Raw genomic sequence first — 22,087 nt, 5'->3', positions numbered from 1 at the left:
ATTAACAGAAAATCTCTAAACATACACTGAAAGGCGATTAAAACTTTAATATTCCAAACATATTGATTATAAATAGTACACAGGGGTAAAAAGGTAATTAATTCCTATTTCTGTTTCTCACATACTAAAATACACATGGCTTTGATACTATTGTTTCTTCTATCAGCCTCACTTACTAACAGCTCCACCTAGAAGTTTTAGCCACTATAAAATATGGTTCCTAATCTTCCCTATGAAGCTCCTCAAACACCATCCCACTTAAATTAGCCCTATTAATAAACCAGGTTTATTGGTATAAACCAGTTTTCTCTAGGACTTTTCTCTCTCTAAACTTTAGACATACCTGCACTCTTTTTGGAATAAGACATTGAATGGCTTCCCCCCCCCCTATTAAGCTGTGTGGGTGTCCAGAGCTTTTGTGACTTGAAAGGTCAAGTATGATCAAAGGTGCAAAAGGAAGGAGGAGGAGGAGGAGGAGGAGGAGGAGGAGGAGGAGGAGGAGGAGGAGGAGGAGGAGGAGGAGGAGGAGGAGGAGAGGAGAAGGAAAAGGAGGAAGAGGAGGAAGAAGAGGAAGAAGAGGAGGACGAGGAAAAGGAGGAGGAAGAGAAGGAGAAGGAAAAGGAGAAAGAGGAAGAGAAGAAGGAACAAGAAAAGGAAAAGGAGGAGGAAGAGGAGGAAAAGGAAAAGGAGGAGAAGGAAAAGGAAAAGGAGGAGGAGGAAGAGGAGGAAGGGGAGGAGGAGAAAGAAAAGGGAAAGGAGGAGGAAGAAGAGGAAGAGGAGAAGGAAGAGGAGGAAGAAGAGGAGGAAGAGAAGGAAAAGGAGGAGGAAGAGGAAGAAGAGGAGGAGAAGGAGAAAGAAAAGGAGGAGGAGAAGGAGAAGATAGAGTTTCCTACCTTAGAAGCCCCTGGCCTAGGGATTCCTGGCCCCACAAGAACATTTAACCTGGATTGGAAAAGAAGGGAAGGAGGGTTAGGGTCTCCTCATTCACACGTGTTCGTCGACCTTGCTCGGAAAAGTATCTTAGAGCTACCTATTAAGGGTGTGACTTGGCTGCCCGCGAGGCAAGACGGTGAACTCCGGAGTTGTTGCTCCCTGCATAATGCCGAGAGCTTCGACCGGACTCGGGCGGCCACCGGTTGCCATAGCAACAGCACGCTCCGGCACCTCTGCGAGGCTACCGCAAAAGGAGGTCGACGGGGAACACCGCGCGGAGACGGAAACGTTCCTTCCTCCTCCTCCGTGCTTGCTGCGTGCGCTCAAAGAAGACTCGGAAGGAGCCGGGAGTACTTATAAGTTTTCGTGCGGGCGAGAAAATTTAGAGGTATCTGGAAATTAACCGTCGGAGCGGTTTTTAAATAAATTTAAAAATTGGCTGGAACAGCTGTCATGCCCTGGGTCTGTATTAAAGTAACAGGCAAAACAGTTTGATTGGGCTGTTTATTAGATAAACAAAAACGAATAGGTTTTAAAATATGTTATGATGCAAGTGACGAACTGCAAATGACTGGGTTAAGCTTTTTTGTTTGATTTGTTTTGTTCCCATTCAACCGTGTCTGATTCTCACAGTCCCTACAGTTTTCTTGGGAAGTTTTTTTCCCAGGGTTTCCCTTGCCTGCTTACAAGGGCTAAGACAGAATGACTGGCCAAACTGCAGCTAGGATTATATTTGCACAAAATTGGAAAAATGAAGATATCCCTATGGATGAGAATGTGATTAGGAAAATATTAGAATCTGCAGAAATGAAAAGATTAACACTTGAAATTAAAGAGAAGGAACAATCTGATTATTATAACATGGGAATTATTTTATCAATGGTTAGAGAATACATATGAAAAGTGGAAAAAAGCAGAAAAGTGAAATAGAGAAAATGTTTTAACAAAGTTAAATAAGAGGTTTGTTACAGTATTAGGTATGGTATTTATTAGTATTAAGAATAGATAAAATAATAAATATGGCTGTAAATTTGCAATTGTTAATGTATAAAATATTTGCACAAAATATATGTAACCAGACGACGCACTGTTTAATGGAAGATAATGTTTGAATTAAAATAAATTTTTTTAAAAAAAGGATGACTGGCCAAGGTTACCTAGCTGGCTTTGTGCCTAAAATGGGATTAAAACTCACCCTCTTGGTTTCTAGCCTGCTGCCTTAACCAGGCAAATCGTGTATTATAGTCTCCTGCAGGAATCCCACAATTGTTTATTTGAGATACAGGTTGTCCTTGAGTTACAGCCATTCGTTTAGTGAAAAAAGCGACCTCTGACCATTTTTCACATTTAGGACCTTTTGTTACCTTCTGACAAGTAAAATCAATGGGGAAGCCAGATTCATTTAACAACTGTGTTACTAACTTCACAACTGCAATTTAACAACTCTGGCAAGAAAGTCATAAAATGGGGCAAAGGTCACTTAACTGTCTTGTTTAGCAATGGAAATTTTTGGCTCAATTGTGGTCATAAGTCAGAGAACACACACACACACAAAATACACACACACCACACCTTAATAAAATGGAGATTGTGAATTTAGCCACTGATAGCCAGACTATACCTCACAACATTGATCACGTACTGTGCCTTGGAAAACTTTATTTCAGGACTTCTTTTTGCTTCATAAGTGATTATACCAAAATAAGTTGTATACTTCTCCAAAGCCAGTTTGCTGATCTTGGATCGAACACTGCTTTTTTCTTCTTTTCTATCTCCTTTTATTGCAGGATGTTGCAAAGCGTGTAATCTCCCAACTAATCCATGTTTTATAGGGGTCAATGTTTATATGATCTGGATGACCCTGACAACTATTTCGTGTTTCATTTATTCAAATTTAGGTGCTATACGCTGACATAGTTGACATCATCCATTTGAATCAAATGTGAAAGAAAGAAACTACTTAAGCCTTATTCTTTAAAGGGAATTTTTTCGGTGTTTCAAAAATATCATTGAATTTGGGATTTTTTCATGGGAAAATTCAATAACAGACCAAAACCAAATCTACTTTCTCACTAGAGCATCTTACAGCATCTTACATTAATAACAGATACAAAACTGTGTCCAATACTATTATCAGCATGGCAATGGTTAAATGATATGCATGGAAATATCTTCTCTACACTTTCTTGCTATCTGATCCCATGCAAGGAAATTATTACTGAAAGTCTTTCATACATTACAAACTAATACAATCAGGAAAAATGAGGCCATACTCCAAACAGGAACCTGGTGTTCAACCAGCGGTATATCATTCTTCAAATATACTCCAAATCTTTCTGAAGCAGCTTGGATGATGGTTATAGGTATACTGGGAAGAAAAAAAATGGAAAATCTCTTGGTCCAAACAGAAGTAGTTTTTTAAACAACATGACAGCCAAAAGTTAGTAATTCAGAAAAGAGTACTTATTGAAGAAAACAGCCTAATTAATTCCTACTCAAATTTATAGAGCAAGTCAAAATCTTTAAACCTATGCACAATAGATCATGACTGGATTATTACCCACTGTATATGCATAATATTTAACAGCTGTATTAACTTCTTAGACTAATTTAATTTAGGCAGAGGTTTGCAACTGCTGTATTAATTTGCTTACTCACAGGCAGTTTTCCAGTTCAAAATATAGGCATCTATACATAGATATTGCTAACAATGCAACCCAATGTAGGAAATATAACATACGAAATCCATTTTTTGTTCTTAAGCAAAGAAATATTTTAAACCAAGATTTCCATCGCTGATGGAAATCTGAAAGCAATTGCCTCTTGCAGCGATTTTACTCAGAAGAATATGCTGGGTTGACTGTAAAAAATACAAAATATGCAGCACAGAACATTTCAAGAGATGAATGGAAATGGTGCTTTGACAAAATGACAGATGAATTACAACTAAACCCTCAAGAGGGAGAATATAAACATTCTAACATCACTCCATAAAATAACCTAAAAAAATAAAGCTCAATTTCCCTATGATGTAATACGTAAAAAAATGAACTACTGGCACACAATGGAAAATATGTTATCTTTATATCTAAAGCTTTTAGATTATTTACATTACAGTGCCTCCTTCATCTTATATCACACGTAAAGCATTCAAGACTGTCAAACATTTCAGAATATGACTTAATTTCCTAGTGCAGCCTTCCCAAATAAAAGAAGTTATAAAACAATGATCAAAGATTGAACATGTAGGAACCACCTCTTTCCCTTGTACACAAGGAAAGTACTTTCCCCTAAGTACTTTCCTTGTGTACATTTAGAAGGGAAGAAACATCTAGGCCTGCTTTCCCTAAAGAAATAAGGCGCCTTACTTCTGAGAAGGAGCATTAGATTGAGCAGGAAGTATTGCAACTGTTCCTCTGCAGTATTCCCAGTTGGATGTACATTTATTTTTGTTGGACCAGAGTGAAGTAAGACTACCATAAGATGGGTATCAATGAATCAAAATCAGCAGCAAATATAGTTGCAGTTTAATCTCATCTTTAAAATATGAGACAAGGTCATGTTTAGTAAAAACCACCGGTTGGCTACTTCCTAGCTATACCTGCAAACCAATACTGTTGCTGAAATAAAAGCATTCACAACTATGGTGTCCAATTGTGTGTTTGGCAAAAACAGAAATATCCCAGGAATGTGATGGAATCCTGAAAATGGAAAGGCTTCTTCACGTGCCATCGCTGAAATGGTTATTAATTTTAGAATTAAAATATATCCCTGGGTTAATGCTTTCATAGTGCACACTGCACAGCATATTTCCACAACTCAATGGCATCCAGATATGGCTTCCAGAATTCCCACCGATTGGCCATGTCGATTGGAAATTCTAGCAGCTGTCACTCAGATTCAGCTGGAGGACACCAAGCTAGGAAAAGCCATTGCCCATAAGCAAGGAGAGGGAAGGTTAGGGTGGATTGGATTCAGATTCTTCATAATTTGCCCAGCTCACATATTTTATGTTAATTTTATCCAATTAATGCGTCAAATTTGATGAGACTTAGTTACCATTAACTTTAGGAGGATATAGATCTGCAGCTTTAGAGAATGTATAACCAAGTTCTGGACTCTGGATCCATTATAATCACATCATGGCATGTGAAGGAGAAAATTAAATTAGTTGAGATTAGGATGAGTGATTTGCTATTATCATGTTGAAAAGTAGTTAAGACCATTTCCAACAGGACTTTGGAGTATAAATACAATATAACTGAAGCAAGCCAGTGGTTATGTATTACTATGTTTAGTTCAAAGGCAACATAATGTTTTTTTGGTGTTTGAACATATTTTAACATACAATGCCTTGTATGTTTTTGTTTTACTCTGAGCGATCTAGCATTGTAGGAGGAAGAGGCATATATGTACATTAAACACACGATTTGTAATCAATTTATCAAATAAACAATAATCTATTTCCTTATTTAAAATATGAACGCAAGCTGCTAGAGAATGCTATAACAAAATGCATGATGAATTAACTCAGATCCAATTTAGGACAGCCTGAAAGACATAGGCATGCAGTTTGACAATTACAATTGGCCCACAATGACTGACTTTTCTGAGTAAAAAGTCTTTGCAAAAGTTGGGGAATTTATACTATGAAATTTAAATCAGCGGTCCCACTACTGGGATGCAACCCATTTGGAACTGTGCTGCTGCAGAAGTGGCGGGTGAGCATGCATGCATGTGAAACCCCACTTGTGCAAGCGGCAGGCGCTCATGCATGTAGCCCCCACTCATGTGAGCAGAGGGCACTTGCACTCATAGCCCCACTTGCAGGAAACCATCCCCTCTTCCTCCCCTCGGATTGGGCCGCCATCCCAGAAAGGTTGGGGATCGCTGATTTGAATATCCTACACAAAGTTACATCCATTCATTTAAATATACAACTGAACTATTTGCTTTAAACATTCCGAATCTAATCAGTTTGACAGTTGATTTTAATTGATGTATGTGTCATATGTGTAACATATGGTCTTACCCAGTTACATATGAGAAATAATTTATAGTGCAGATCAGTGGCTTCTTAAAAATAAGTCCTATGTGCAAAGACACTTATTCTCTAACACTGCTTTGCACAATATAATTTTCTCCAGAAACGACCATTATCAAGTTGCATAAACATGCTAGCTAATACTAATGGAAGACATCCATTTAGGGAAAATATAGGATCCAGTATGTATCTCATAAAAGATAAACATAAAGAAGTATCCTATTTAGAACATATTAAAAGGATTATATTCATATATTTGAAAAATAATATGTTCTTCAAATAAAAATACAATCAGCCTACCTTCTTATTAGATTGAAAAGGATAACAATTATATATTGTAAAAAATCAGAAATATTTTAAAAATAACAGCGACCACTGTATGTTATTTCTTTAGGACTGTAATTCTTAAGAATAAGCTTCACTAAAAATACAGTAACAAAATTTACTTGTAAGTAAGCATATATAAAATTGAATTGCAAGATGTACTGGTAAAACTGCAACTATTATACATAATGTACTAAAGCACAGTGCTACTAACAAAATGATATAAATTGCCAGTACTGGAACAAGACTAAATGAATTAATATTTAATTATAATTTACCATACATACTTTAATTCAATCAATTCTGCATTTAAAATACAACCCTAAACTCCATAATTTCACTCTTAATCTCTAATGTTCACATTCATCTCAGAAGAAAGAGATGTAAACACTGAAAAAATATTGTGTCATAGATTAGAAAGCATCTGTTTTAAAGTTAAACATATTTTATTAGGCGGCTACATTGCAAAATAATCCCAAATAATCTATTTTAAAACAGATTGCCCTTCCAAATTTAAAATTAATTACATTTTTCTGCAGGCTACATGGAATAGGTTTTAGTGATATTATTCCCTTTGATACCTAAAGTACTCCATGGATCGTCTAGACTGCGCAGTTAGTATAAATAGCAACTTCGCAGATGAGGTTTGGCAATTTTCCCTTTTAAATTGCTTAACCCAATGCAATACCTTAAAAACAATTTCATCCTGCTGCTTATATGATTTGCCAAATGTTTGCATTAAAACAATAATAAAATTGCAAAAGCAACAAAACAATTATATTTCAGGTGGCTATTTCTACTAGTACCATAGTCCTAGAACAATTCACTGTGATGCTGGTGTCCACAATTACTTTCAAATCTATAATATAGAGTAGAAAATTGGGAACACAAACTTAAACTTTATTCAGAAAGCTCCAACTGGAATTTTGTTGTGTACTTTAAATGAGAATGCATGTTAGTTTTTGTAGCAAAATCTTTATTTTAAGATGTAGTTGACAAATTATTTTTCAAAGAATATGGAATTTTCCTTTTTTATTATATTTATATTACAAATTTACAAGATTGAGATCTGAAAGTTTGCAGGCTTTACAAGACGAACACTTAGGGGCTGTCACTGCTTTGATAAATGTTTATATAATGTGGAAATAAAATCTGTGGCTCAGAAAAAGTTGGACATTTTTTTATGTTCGTTAGGAGCACTTAGAAGATCTCACTCCCAAGTTATGCGCACATGGTACAAAATTGCAGCCTTATTCTGACATCTGGAAATTAAAAAGAAACTTCAAAGTTGATTTTCTTGATTTTCATCTTGAAATCTTCTAAAATGTGAAACAATTTTAGCAGTGCAGAAGACTGAACAAAAATGGCAAAAAAAATCTGACAAACCATATTTCTATAGTATTGTACTGCCATATATTTCTTCTTAAAAGTCATACTGTATGCTGTTTTTTCAACATTAAGCATGATCTTGCAACTTTTAAGCCCAAGGAAGACAATGGAAATCAAACAAAAAACTATTTTAACTTTGGCTGGTGGTTGTTATTACACAGAAATAAGCCTTGCTGATTTTAACACCACTATATAAATGCTTTCAATATAATTATACAGTAGTTGATTTCTGTTTCTCATTTTGGATCAAACTACTTTGCAGTTTTCAACTGAGGTGCAAACAGGGCATACACATTATTGTTTCCTTGTAATGTTTGAACGTTACAGCTCTGATCAGCAATTGTTTTAAAAAATAATAGCTAAAGCAATAAAAAGTCACACATTTTATACCATTACAATATATTCCACAAGGAAAATATAGGTGATCTTTACAATGCTGAGTTTTAATAATATGGGCTGCAGGTTGGACCTCATACTAAGGTGCTCTCCATCTAAATGGGGCATCTGTTGAGGTGAAACAAACACTTAAAATGGGTTAGTGGTATATGTTCTAAAAGTTTCAGAAGAAACAAACAACCAGACAAAATCAGCTCAGTGGGATCTTCCCAATATGACCCCTGGGTTGATGCATTTATTTTAGCATGCTGATGCACTGTGGGTCACTTCAAACTTCTCATGGTGTAGTCCCCATAAGGGAGTCAAGTATAAAAATAAGGAGGGAAAGAAGGGGGAACGATTTTATCCAAAGCTTTAAATAAACTGTATACAAAGGGCTGATCTCTCCCCATCTAAGCACAAAATTATACCAAGACACCAGGCTAATGCTGCTCTTTCTTTCTTTTTCAAAGCATTCTAGTCCATTATGGCCAGATGTTTCCAAATGTGGTGGAAGGTGGGACCACAATCTTCTGGCCACAAGCAATTGCCAAAGAAGCCATAATCCTTTGGTGGGGAGCTGGATGGAAGATGAGATCCCAGGATAGCTTTAATATGGAGTTCAAAAAAGTCGGGGGGGGGGAAGGGGGCGGGAGACCCAAAGGAAAAACAAAACAAAAACCTCTTCACAGAAGGCTAATTTCAGATCCACAGAGCAGTTCCAAATCCACAGATGGGTTTCATGGCTGCACTTCAAATCACACAAAACGAGGACTATGGGAGGGGGGGGGCAATTTTAATTCCCCAGGGCTGAGATTGGAATCCAAGGGAAACCATCAATCCCTTAAGTCTCCTGACCGAGGATTTTCCAATTGCTTCTTAAAGGAAATCTATCTGACAAGCAATCATCTAAGGTGCCAGACTTTGGAAATTTTCCATGTGTGTGTGTGTGTGTGTGTGCTGTGCGTGTGTGTCACATAGCTCCTCTGTAATGGTCTCCAAACAAGGAGCTCTCCCAATTGTGCCCGAAACGTCCAGGTCTGTATGGGGCTGAAGGGGAAATTTTCTCAGAAAGAGAAGCGAGCCGCTCCGAAGCCTGTAAGGGGGCGGCTGAGGAAAAGCGCCTCAGCACAACCCACCCGGCAACAGGTCACAAGTCCCGCGACTCCTCTCGCTTGATTGCGCAAGCGCGTCCGTCGACCCCGGGCAGGCCGAGGCCGGCCTTGAGCCTCTTGTTCTGGTGCGTTTTGACGTGCTTGGCCAGGTGGTCGCTGCGCATGAAGCGCTTGCCGCACTCGGCGCACCCGAAGCGCTTCTCGCCGGTGTGAGTCCGCAGGTGCCGCTGAAGCTCGTCGGAGCGCGTGAAGCTCTTGCCGCAGAAGAGCCAGTTGCAGACGAAGGGCCGGTCGCCCGTGTGCCAGCGCAGGTGCGCCTTGAGGTGCGACGTCTTGCCGTAGACCTTCCCGCAGCCCGGGACGTGGCACACGTGCTGCTTCTTTTTCCCGGGCTCGGCAGTGGCATCGGGCCCGTTGCCCGCCGCTACCTGGCAATTGGGGCAGCGGCAGCGGCGGCACCTCCTGGCCGTGGCCGCCAGGGGCGCTTTGGGGTGCAGCAGGGCGGCCAGCTGCGACTGGTACTGCGCCAGCTCCGAGGGCGCCAAGACCAGCCCGCGCTGCAACCCGCCGGCGAAGCGATGCGCGCAAGTGCCCGGCCCTGGCGCCGCCTGTTGGATGCTCCACCAAGGGAGGTCCTCGGGCCCCGGCGAGAGCTGCCGGCAGGACTGAGGGGCGGGCGGCGGGGGCATCAGGTTGGAGTATCCCGGCGGGAGGGCCGCCTGGGCGGCGTAGGGCACGTACGCCGGCGGCGGGCAGGCGGAGGAGAGGGCGCCCATGGAGGCCGGGAGCATCTTGATCGGCGAAAACTCGTAAGGGTACGACGGATCCGCGGGGGGCGTCAGCGGCAGCTCGTGGCCGGCCGCGAAAGCCGGCTGCGGGGTGAGCCCGAGGCTCGGCGGCGGGGGAGGCAGCCCGCCCGGTGAGTGGGCCGGCATGTCGCTGCTCCACGGGTGGAAGATCCTGGACGGGGAGCCCAAGCTGGCCTCGTAGGAGACCTGCAGGAAATCCGAAGGAGCGACCGGCGCGCTCGGCTGCCCGATGCGGCTACAGGTGGCGGCCAGGAGAGCCAGAGGCGAGTGCTTGGCCAAGTCGGGAGAGGCGCTGGGGGTCCGATCCTGCGGCAAAAGGTGAAGAAAGAGAGGCGGTTAATCCCTGTCCCTCCGGGCCTCGTCCTCCCCGCCTAGCAGGAAACGCCCGTTGCTGGATACCACCAGGCAGCATCTCCAAAAAGTTTTACCGCCAGGCGCTAAAGTACCAGTTGCTGAGCCGGCACCTGGGCGGGGCGTTTCTCGGAAGACAATGAACCGCAGCTTGGGATGCCCGGAGTCGGTAGAACCCGCGATGCTGCCTCGCTCTCATCCCGCCCACTTCAGCACGGTGCCAACTTGGAAACCTCCCCGCCAACCCCGCTGGAGGAGACCCTCTGGCCCAGCTGCCTCCTCCCCGCCTGCCAATTACTCTCTGGACGACTTCCGACGACTCCGAGACCGTTCGGCTCGGGACAATAGCTTTGGAAAGGGAGGGCGGGGTTTAGATGCAGTTACGGGCCTTTGATGGTAGAGAATCTTGCAGTGAGAGGAGACGGGGGAAAACTTTTCTTCTGGTTCAAAAGTGGACTTTTTTATTAAAAAAAGGAAAAAAAGACCAGGGATCAGGGGATCTGCTCAGAATATGTCTATTTTACATGCGCAATCAACCCTGTAACTTTTCCGATAGCCCTTAGGGAGCTGCCCCCCTTCCCTAAATACCCACCAGCTCGCCAGTTTCCCGCTTTGTGGCCTCCCGCCAATCTTGTCGCCCGAACATTCCAATATTGTCGCGGAGGAGGAGGCGGCTCCCGGCACTCTACCCTCTGTCTTCAACTAGGGACTAACCTGAAGAAACGCCTGTAGGGAGTCGTTCCGGAGGACGGCCACCGCGGCCATGGCTATCGCGTCCGGAGGGAGAAGAGGCCAGAGGGCCACCGCCGCGACATAAAGTCGCCAAGAGGCAGCCAAAAAGCTGCCCGGTTCCCTCGCCCTCCGCTCGATTTCTTCTCCCCCTCGCCGACTTCCGCCCGTCTCGGCCAGCCCGGGCTCAGCGCGATCTCCGCGGACTGTCTGACTGCACCAGGATCACCTCCAAGAATTTGATAAGGACTTTGCTGGGCCGCCAGCCAGTCAGGAGGAAGATTTATGGCTTTGAAGTTTGCCGCTGCCCAATCATCAAAGAATAGCGGCTCTTTCAGAAGCGAAAGCAAATCCTTTGAATCCACAAAGCTCCTATGGTGTGTTTGTTGGTCTGGATAAAAGAACTGATTATTAGGGGGGATGGGAAGGGAGGAGATAAAGGCGGGACAATTAATGAAGTAATCACTATGTGGGAAATGTATATACACAAATAATTGGATTTTCTTGATCAAAGGGACTCTCACCGCCTGGAGACTCACACTCGACGTTCAAGACATTGTATCTTGCCCAAACCACTTGCTTTCTTCTTGCTTTCCCACTTCTCCTTAAGTCTGAAATACGTATATCGCGATTAAAAATTTGCCTCGGAGTCTTAGACAATAGGCCTTTTTGCTGTATCTCACGGACGTTTGCCTCTAGACTGTCTGTTTGGACGGGACTCAGTAGCTCTAGTTGCTGCATTTTTAAAAATAAACTTGCCAAAATTTCACTGCAGGGACACCTGGACCCAATATAAAAGTTTGAATTGAGTGGCAGTGTACTTTCCTCTAGCCAGAGAATATATGTGATTATGTCCCCCCGGTAAATACCAAAAGGAAAGGCGTATTTGATCTTAGGTTCCATTGGGCTTTTTTCTTCTTCTTTTATTAAAAAACAACCGTGGTGCAATTTACTTAGTTAATACTTTGAAAGTGACCCCCTTAGATTGTGATGTCCAAATTTTATTCATTTGATAGAGCAAGAAAGCCGCCCAGCATTAGAACTTTACGCTCCGAAATGAAACCTATTCAAAAGACACCGCTCTAAGTCAATGGGTGACGCTCAGAGAGGCTGCCGCGGGGAGACCCTCGACTCCTTCAAGTCCCTCGGACGGCGAGTTGGGCTGCAAAACACCCCCGACCCCATCTCAAAACCATTCCCATCGCCTCCTTCGGATGATCTAGTTAACTTCTCGATTGTTTCGCTTCAGAAGCGGAGCCGCCTTCTCTTTATTGGCATTTTTTTTTAAAAAAAGGCTGCTCCGATTCTAGCTTTCACGCGCTTTCCATTTTCGGCAGAGGCGTCTCCAAGAGCGACCTGAGAGCTGCTGTTGTTGGGTTTACTTGTCCCAGTTTCCAGGCGGTTCGGTCCTTCTTAGTTGGGCGCGCTTAGTTCAAAACGGCGGTAAGGCTAACTAATGGCTGGCGACTTTCCTGAGCGATTGTGCCAAGAGAAGGGAGACTCTCCGTCTCTCTCTGTGCAGCCGGCCTGGCTAACGAACCGCCGCCGCCTTTAGGGGGGATCGAGCTGAAGTTGAGACACGTGCCGGAGAGGAGCTTTGTACTGTAAGGGCATCTCGGGAAAGAGGAAGGGGGCGGGGGCGGGCACAGGCGAGAAGCGGCCTTTCGCTCCTCCCCGCCGCCAGATGACATTTCTGTTACTTTCCCCAGGTAACCTGAGCCGCCCCGCAGTGGCCGCCTTCAATTGTTTTCCTGTTGCCACTGAAACCTTTTTAAGGGGCCGTCCGACCGCGCAAGAGAAAGGAAGGGGAGGGAGAGATATCTTTATCTGGCCTTCCTATCCAAACAACCCTCGGCCTCGCAAAGGGCTCCCAAAGACTTGTAAAGACTGTAAAGAATCGCGTCGGGAGCCCTTTGAAGGGATTAAAGGGCCGAGGCCTCTCCCACGGCTCCATACGGATTCCCAGGAAGGAGCCAAAAGCCCCTCGCCGGGGCCTCTGGAGAAGGCTTCCATCTCGCGCTGCCTTACGGGCCCGCGAGCAGAGGAGGCAATCGGAGGTTTTTTCAGACCTGTAATTGATTAATCGTATCGATCCTATGGAAATGCGGGCTGGCGTGGGAAGAGGATCGATCCGTGCGCCGCATGGAGATCATTGACAAAAGCTTTTAATCAAAGGCCCCACAGCGGTCCGCTTGAGGAAGAGTTGTGTTGTCCCCGTGCGCTGTTTGTGCAGTGTAGATGTGCCCAAGTATAGATATATACTATATCTATCTATCTATCTATCTATCTATCTATCTATCTATCTATCTATCTATCTATCTATCTATCATCTATCATCTATCATCTATCGATCGATCGATCTATCTATCTATCTATCTATCTATCCATCCATCATCCATCCATCCATCATCCATCTATATGTATATGTATACATACATACATACATATGTGTTGTATTTGTACTGATAAATAAATAAAGGGAGACTAGTATAGATCTATTTCGAGCTAATTAGCTCTCATCAGCTAGCCATACCCTTACTGGGATTTGAACCTGGGCTGTATTATATCTTAGGCAGGAGTCTTAGCCACTAAGCCACAGGCTCGTCTCCTTATCATACATACATACATATATATACACACACATATACACACACAAATATATATACATACACACACACATAGATACACACACATATATATACACACACACATATAGTATATACTTTAGTGTATGTGTATACACACACATATCAAGTATAGTATAGATATCATAACATTACATTTTTTAAACGTATCCGTGACCACAGTAATAAACTTAAGTACCTGAGTAATTATTCCCCCCCCCCCCCTGTTTAAATGACAGCTCCCAATGTAAACTAATTTCTTTGCCATCCAGACTCTCTTAATTCCCTGGGTTCATGGAGAGTCAAAAGGCAGAAGAAGAAGGAGGACTGCTTCTGTCTTGTCCATGCATAGCGAAGGCTTTGTCTCCCTGTCCAATCTCCAGCTGTTCAGATTTGGTTTGGTTCCCTCTTTGAACAGTTAAGTCTTGGGAAGAAACAAGCGGCGATGTGGACTTCCAAGAGACTTTCCTCACAGAAAGAGTTATGCTCTTTCTTTCTCTTTCTAGAAGCTGTTTACATGGGACCAGAGCAAACACAGGACCTTTTTCCTGCCTGTGATAGCAGCAGGGAGATTCCCAAGGCTGCCCAACGGCTGGAAGGCCAGAGAAAACAAAACAGAAGGCAGCCTAGCTCAGCGATCCCAATTCTCTTTTGGTTCATAGCGGAGTGTGAAGGCTAATCTGGAAACAGCATCCAGAGTAATAGTAATAATTCTTTGCAAATCTAGCCGTAACAGAGAAGTTTACAAGGGCACTTATTGGCGAGGCGCAGTGGTGGGGAGTGCTCTTTCCCTACATTTACACAATTGCTTTGGTCCAGCACCCTGCTCATCTGCCAGCTGAAGTCCTTATTTATGAAAGGAGGCTCCAGAGCAATCAGATGTAGCGGCAACCATTGCTACAAGCCACAGAGGATTCCTTTGGAGCCATCAATAAATGTATAACTTTTGAATTACATGAATCTGTTAACTCACTCCTGCATATAAGGCTATTTGAAGAGGCCTTCCCTATTTAAAAGATTGCATGAAGCTTTTTTCATTGTTGAAATGGTGGTTCAGTGTTAATGCCCATTGTTGTATTTCCCAGTAGTGAACCATCCACATTAGCAAGGTATTAACTGGATAGCGAATATAATAATATGCTATGCCTATGTTGATTTATTTATTAAGAATTGCATCATACAGAGCTTTATTTGGACATCTCTGTAGGATTAGCTTAAATCTCAATGAGACTGAGGAAATCAATAGTCCGATTTTTGGATCTAAGCAAATTGGACAGCAGAAACTTTTTTTCAATGGCTATATATTTCATCAGTAATGGAAAATTGGTGCTTTGCACTCTAATGAAATCATATTTTTTTATTGCAATGATAATCACTTCCTTCAAAGCCCTTAGAAGGACAGTGGACTACAGTTATTTAATCTGTATCGTTTCTTGAAAGGCTTATAATGACCACCAAGCCAAATATCATATTATTTTGAACATTACAGAACAGCGGAATAAGTGACACAGCAAAGCTTAAGAGAACAAAATTAAGAAGTGGAATCATGCAGACTTTAAACAGAAGTAGAGTTCAGACAGCTAAACACCAGGAAAGATTATCATATTGAACCATTATTGTCTGGCCAGGGACACCACCAAATGGAAGCAACAGGATGGAGACGTAAGCTTCTTCCTTCTTATTTGGCCATTGGGAGTCCAGGAAATGTTCTCCAATAATCCTCCATCAAATGGCTTCAGCGAAGATAAGGTGACAGCACCAACCTGGAGGGACAGACGTGTCTCCTGGTAGAAAAGAACAGCAACAAGAATGGAGCCGCAGAGGCAGTGGCAGCTACTTCAGATTTAGGGCTGGGTTTCCTTCTCCAAAGTGCCTCATAGACCCTTTTTCATATTCCAGACAATGGAAATCTGGAGGGAGAAAGTGAGAATGAAGTGCATAGGTAATGTTCCTTTTGGGAGAGGAGCAGTACTCCAAAACAAAGAGAGAATGTGTACATAAAAAGTAGATACCCAATCAGGGCTGCAAAAATTGGGAGGACCACTGGATGGCAGCAGGGAGTTGGAGTTGTATTGCTTTGCTGCCATCTAGCAGTCTCTGGATGTTTGCATTCCATCTTCTGGTAGTCTGAAAAATATGTGCTGATCCTGATTTGATTAATATATGGATGCATACTACACACATGAAAAGAGCTGAAGTATTATAAACATTCCTTCTTTCATACATAGAGCACTTCATACAAATCTAATGATTTTTGGCAAAATAATCAATCTCAAATTGTACGGTAGACTGAGGAGGGGAAGCTTGGTGGGGCAGCAGGGAATTGTAAAGCTTTGAACTAAAATTAAAGGAGAAGAACATTTTATATAGGAAACTAGTTTTACCATATCAGGGAAACTCCCAATCAATCTGCGAGTGAGACCCAAGATTTCTGCCCTGTAAGTACCACTGAGGAGAAAACAATGGTGGGATTCAGCCAGTTTGCACCACTCTGGGAGAACCCGTTGTTAACTTTCTGAGCACTTTGGTGAACTGGTTGTTGGAAGAAATCATTAGGGCAGAGAACCGGCTGTTAAATTATTTGAATCCCACCACTGGGACCAAACAATAGACAGTAATAGCATGTATACTTTCAGATTAATTTGCAACTGCAGGGTAAGGAGCCCATCCAGAATGAATCTAGATAAGCTATGGTTGGCATGAATAGAAGAATGCAGGTCGCATCCAAGCATCCTATTGTGTTTGCAAGAGAAACAAACCACAAAACTACTGTACCAAACCAGTTTACTGATCCACTTAAGTCAGGGTGGCTGAAAAAAATCCAGCAAAAATTAAATCAAAATTCAATAGTGATTTCCATATAGTCATAATGTATTACTTTCAACTTTTGCTGGATTGTGTCTATTACAAATTAATAATATGTATATTGGTACTTCAGTACAGAAGAGACATCAACTTTCTGCAGTCTTAAAAATGCATTGCAAAGTTCAGGAACTTCAGCAATCGTCAGAAAAATATATACCTTCAGGCAGGGACTTCCTTACTACTGATGTCTGTGAGCTCCTTTTTTTGTTTTGGCTGAGGAACAAAGCATAAATCCTTGCTTTTTTTTCTTTTATTAAAGAAACAACATGAGACAACTAAATAATCCATTGTTAGAAACAAAAATAACCTCAAACAAAAGAAAGAAAAACAAATGCTTGAAAGTACATATCCATTTATTTATTTGAACGATAAATGAATTTAAGATGAATACCCCTAAAAGAAAGAGTGGGCATTTGTTTACTGGTGGACAGGTGTGTTTGTGTATAACAGAGATAAAAATATATGTCCAGCTTCCCACTTTGTCACCTTAAGGTTGGTACCTGTAACTTCGGTTGAAACCAGTCCTGGATATTTATTTGTGATATATATTATTTGTAAATGTACTGTATATGACAAACAAATATATGGGATAAGTGGAATGGGGAATTACAGAATTGAGAAAAAAGGTTAAAATTAACAAGACGAGCAACCATTTCCAAAGGGTGATTAATTTTTAAATGTTTTACTTTTCAGTGGGGATGTTCACAGACTTTTGCAGTTTTGCATATTTCATTGTTTTTCACAGCATCGTCTCTTAGCAGTATAAGAGGACTCTGACTAGCTCCCTCACCCAACTCACAGGTTCAATATTAGTGCCTGTAATCATACTTTTTAAATATCCTTATTCATATTTCCATACAGACTAAAATTTGTATGGACAACAAGGGAAATCAACTAGGAAAATATGGTTAAAATAATAGCTACCGTATATACTTGAGTATAAGCCGAATTTTTCAGCCCACTTTTTGGGCTGAAAAATCCACTTCGGCTTATACTCCAGTGAACAAAAAAAAATGTGGCTCTTTAAACATTTTAATGCGGCTCTTCTGTGTGCCGGGCGCCAGCTTCCCTCCCTCCTCTCGGGCTTCGGAGGGAAGCTTCTGCATAACCCCGGCGAGTGACAAGTCTCCCAGGCTGTAATTTGCTGAGCTGTACGCACGCGCCTGCTTTCCACGGCATGGAGCAGCGGCGAGATTCTGGGCGGCGAGCGATGATTCCGGGGGCCATCAGTGGGGGGGCAGGGTCCCCCCTCGCGTTCCTCATCTTCCCGGATGGCCCCTGGAATCATCGCTCGCTGCGCAGAATCTTGCCGCTGCTCCACGCCGTGGAAAACAGGCGCACGCGTACAGCTCGGCAAATTACAGCCTGGTTATGCAGAAGCTTCCCTCCGAAGCCCGAGAGGAGGGAGGGAAGCGGGCGCCCGGAGGGAAGCTTCTGCATAACCAGGCTGTAATTTGCCGAGCTGTACGCGCGCGCCTGTTTTCCACGGCGTGGAGCAGCGGCGAGATTCTGCGCGGCGAGCGATGATTCCAGGGGCCATCCAGGAAGATGAGGAACACGAGGGGGGACCCTGCCCCCCCCCCACTGATGGCCCCCGGAATCATCGCTCGCCGCCCAGAATCTCGCCGCTGCTCCACGCCGTGGAAAACAGGCGCGCGCGTACAGCTCGGCAAATTACAGCCTGGGAGACTTGTCACACGCCGGGGTTATGCAGAAGCTTCCCTCCGGGCGCCCGCTTCCCTCCCTCCTCTCGGGCTTCGGAGGGAAGCTTCTGCATAACCAGGCTGTAATTTGCCGAGCTGTACGCGCGCGCCTGTTTTCCACGGCGTAGAGCAGCGGCGAGATTCTGCACGGCGAGCGATGATTCCAGGGGCCATCCGGAATTCTTTTCCCTTAGAATCAGAATGTTTGACCCTAGCTTCATCTGTATTAATATTTAGGGGAAAAGGAGAACCTTATCAAACCGTAAATCTCCTATACTGCATTAGAATGAAATGAAATGGAATGGAATGGAATAGGATAGGATAGGATAGGATAGGATAGGATAAGACAGGATAGGATAGGATAGGATAGAATAGAATAGAACAGAACAGAATTCTTTATTGGCCAAGTGTGATTGGATACATTCATAAAGAATCATAAGATAAAACGCTTAGTGATAGTCCAGGTTACTAAAAAACAATCAAATTATACTAGGAAACAAATAAATAACAATAGAAGCTTCCCTCCGAAGCGTTCCGAGGGAGGGCTGTAAACCTCCCTCTGAAGTCTTGGGATGTTCTGAGGAGCCCCCCAAGGCAAAACGCCGCTGCCAGGTAGTTAAAAGTACGTCTCTGATTCGTCTCTGTCAGTCTCTCTCTGATTCCCTCTCTCTCTCCCTCTCTCTGTTCCTCTGTCTGTCTGTCTCACTCATGCACACACACACTTTTAGCAATTTTATTGTTATCTACCTGTATTTTTATTTTTGAAATTTACCGTGAGCTGCTGCACTTCCCAGCCTCGGCTTATACTCGAGTCAATAACTTTTTCCAGTTTTTTGGGGTAAAATTAGTGGTCTCGGCTTATACTCGAGTCGGCTTATACTCAAGTATATACGGTATTTGAATGAACGTATCTTTCTTGCATTTATGTTCTTGTATTAATTATTCAGCCAAAGCAAATAACTCACAGCTGTAAATACTACTGCTACAGTGAAGAATAGCACTTTGCAGTAAGAAACTTGACAGCTAACAGCAAGAATTGATTTCTTCTATTCAGTCAATTTACATTCCCTAGGACAGTGATGGCGAACCTATGGCACATGTGCCACAAGTGGCACGCGGAGCCATTTGTCAGGGCACGCGAGGCGCTGCCCTGTCAGCTGGCCAGCACGCATGCGCGCGCTGGCCAGCTGAGTTCGCCTTTTTAAAAGCTATTTTTCACCTTCCCCAGGCTCCAGAGGCTTTATAGGAGCCTGGGGAGGGTGAAAAGAGCCTCCCCGCCCCCCCGGAGGCTTCAGGGACCATCCCTGAAGCCTTCGGAACGCTTAAAACCACCCTCCGAGCAAACCGGAAGTGACGTCCGGGTTGCTTGGAGGGTCGTTTTAAGCATTCTGAAGGCTTCAGGGACCATCCGGAGGCTTCCCTGACGCCTTCGGAGCGCTTAAAACCACCCTCCGAGTAAACCGGAAGTGACTTCCGGGTTGCTCGGAGGGTTGTTTTAAGCGTTCCGAAGGCTTCAGGGACTGTCCAAGGCTTCCCTGATGCCTTCGGAGCGCTTAAAACGATCCTCCGAGCAACCTGGAAGTCACTTCCGGTTTGCTCGGAGGGTGGTTTTAAGCACTCCGAAGGCTTCAGGGAAGTCTCCGGACGGTCCCTGAAGCTTCCGGAGGGCCTCCGGGGGGCGGGGGAGGCTCTTTTCACCCTCCTCAGGCTCCTATAAAGCCCCTGGAGCCTGGGGAGGGCGAAAAAAGCATGTAAAAAGGGGGGGTCATGCGTTGTGCGCGTATGCGCACTGGGGGGGTCGCGCGTTGCATTATGGGTGCGGCACGCCCGCACTCGACCCCCCTGCGCTCCCCCCACTTGTGGCGCGCGAGCCAAAAATGGTTCGCCATCACTGCCCTAGGAAATATGGACAGTAAATTAACAGGAGGTTCATTTGAAAGATTGCTGAATGATCTTCCCCATTTCTTCAAAATTTTCAACAAAAGGACTAATGGGGCATTGTCACCAAAGATGATAATTTGAATCAATTTGCTTTCAAATCTGCCAATGTAAGCCATAAAGGTTACAATTTACACATTGTAACTAGACAACCCTGACCCATTGGGTTATCATTTCAGAGATATTTCCTTATTGGATGCCTTAGTGTCTTCAACAGTGGCAGAGCTTCTAATATACTAATTTCACTGGAAAATTTCTTTAAAATGCAGTAAGGTATTCAAGGTAGATGTATGAAAGTACCTCATGTTCAGCATAGTCCAGTGCTTCTCAATTATTTTCTGTCATGCCCCCCCTAGGAAGAAGAAAACATTTCGTGCCCCCCGCGCGACTGTAAATAGTATCATTTGTCTATAAAATTGTTATAAGTACACCTCTGCATAACACTGTATCCTTATTAACGTATAAGAGAATAAAAAAAGAAAGAAATGTGGATCAATTTACAACAAAGAATAGCTTTATTAACTGTAGCAGAAAAGATTTAAAGGAGCACAGCTAGAACATATACATACATATATTTATATATAGAGTATCACAGAAGTGAGTACACCCCTTAACATTTTGTAAATATTTAAGTATACTTAAATATTTACAAAATGTTAAGGGGTGTACTCACTTCTGTGATAACACTGAAGAAATGACACTTGTATGTGCATGTATACACACACAAACACACACATATATATCCTGCACGCAGTGATTTCTAGAAACAACACCTGCTTGTCTCAGTGGGAAAGACCCACGCATCCCAGATGCGAAGACTGTCCAAGTGGTCCTTAAGATGACCGCAGACTTAGGGAGGGAGGGAGCCGCAGAGGCGGGGCTCAAAGGGAAGGAGAGCGGGATAAAACACCGGAGCGCTCTAAGCTTTGGAAACTCTCGCCTTTCCTTACCACAGAAACTTGGAAACAGAGACGCATCCGGTCGGAAGAAGGAGAAAGAGAAGGGGCGGCTGAGGGAAGAGAGACGCAGGCGGGCTCAGCGATCCTGACGGGCAATCCCTGCCGCCAGGGCGGAACAAAAGCGGGCAGAGGAGACGCACCGGAGCGCCCACTCCGATCCTGACCCGGCTTCGAGCCCCCCTTTATGGAGCCTCGCGCCCCCCCCTGGGGGGCGCGCCCCACTATTTGAGAAGCACTGGCATAGTCAAAACAGCAGGAGTTAACCACAGGAAACTTTTATGGCATTTTATATTGTGCCATAAAATGGTTTGTGTTAACTTTTATGCCATAAAATGTTTATAAAATTTGCCAAATTTCAATTTCATAGGAGCAATGGGCCCCTGAATTTTGCACACATTCTGTAAGTTTACTTATATGAAGTACCTTATTTTTTTAAAAAATCTTGCCCTATGATGCACAGTTTTGTCTAGTTAAAGGTTACAGACACAAGAATTTTAGTAATATACAGATTTTAATGCAACCTATCATCATGGTGAATTCTTGCTGAAATAGCGTGAACATAGCACTTTGTGAACAGGAATTATCAGCCCCAAAGAGTTTCCGTGAGATTCATCAAGTTGACATTGCAAACTATTCTTCCAGATGATTTCAAGACTTAAAAGAAAATTAGTTGTATTTAAGACACAACTTTATATAATATTGACAATATTTGCTTCTTATTAATGAAGTAGGTACATACACCCTTCATCAGACACGGCTTACAGTAACTAACTGACAGCATTTGATCAGTTTATGAAAAATGTATTGAACTTGATTCATTTGAATCCAAATTGGAACTTGTAACAAATCTCATTGCAATGTATATTCAGCCTTAGCTGTTTTCCACAATGGTTACACCTCTAATTCTACAAAAGGCTTTATTCAAGTGA

General features: G+C 43.2%; 3 protein-coding genes across 7 annotated transcripts in view; all 3 read right to left on the bottom strand.

The window, feature by feature from the left end:
* Positions 1–1,294, bottom strand: part of ERICH2 (glutamate rich 2) — a 28,434-nt gene extending 27,140 nt beyond the window's left edge. For 3 of the 4 annotated variants that reach the window (XM_081937384.1, XM_081937387.1, XM_081937385.1), the window contains exons 1-2: positions 1,031–1,294; positions 894–942 (exon numbers count right to left, since the gene is read on the bottom strand). In XM_081937384.1, coding sequence (XP_081793510.1) covers positions 894–942; positions 1,031–1,143 — 162 coding nt within the window. In that variant the 5' untranslated portion in view covers positions 1,144–1,294. The remainder of the gene's footprint in view (positions 1–893; positions 943–1,030) is intronic. The other variant, XM_081937386.1, reaches the window with a different exon arrangement.
* A 7,224-nt stretch (positions 1,295–8,518) lies between these two features.
* SP5 (Sp5 transcription factor) lies at positions 8,519–11,465 on the bottom strand. 2 transcript variants are annotated; one of them, XM_081938482.1, is made up of 2 exons: positions 10,933–11,465; positions 8,519–10,295 (listed from the first exon to the last, which is right to left on the bottom strand). In XM_081938482.1, the coding sequence occupies exons 1-2, from the start codon at positions 10,984–10,986 to the stop codon at positions 9,216–9,218; spliced, it is 1,134 nt and encodes a 377-aa protein (XP_081794608.1). In that variant the 5' UTR covers positions 10,987–11,465; the 3' UTR covers positions 8,519–9,215. The 2 variants fall into 2 exon arrangements, with proteins under 2 accessions (XP_081794608.1, XP_081794609.1); XM_081938483.1 differs by having other exon boundaries at positions 11,055–11,465.
* Positions 11,466–14,771: 3,306 nt separating this feature from the next.
* The window catches only part of MYO3B (myosin IIIB), a gene marked incomplete at its 5' end in the record, with an annotated part of 314,537 nt that continues 307,221 nt past the window's right edge, over positions 14,772–22,087 (bottom strand). The window contains one exon of the mRNA XM_081955637.1: positions 14,772–15,603. The remainder of the gene's footprint in view (positions 15,604–22,087) is intronic.

Source organism: Natrix helvetica (genome assembly GCF_964273705.1).
Source record: "Natrix helvetica genome assembly, chromosome: 1".
Classification (NCBI taxonomy): domain Eukaryota; kingdom Metazoa; phylum Chordata; class Lepidosauria; order Squamata; family Natricidae; genus Natrix; species Natrix helvetica.
Note: the sequence above shows the minus strand (reverse complement) of the source record. Positions and strands in the feature narration are given on the sequence as shown.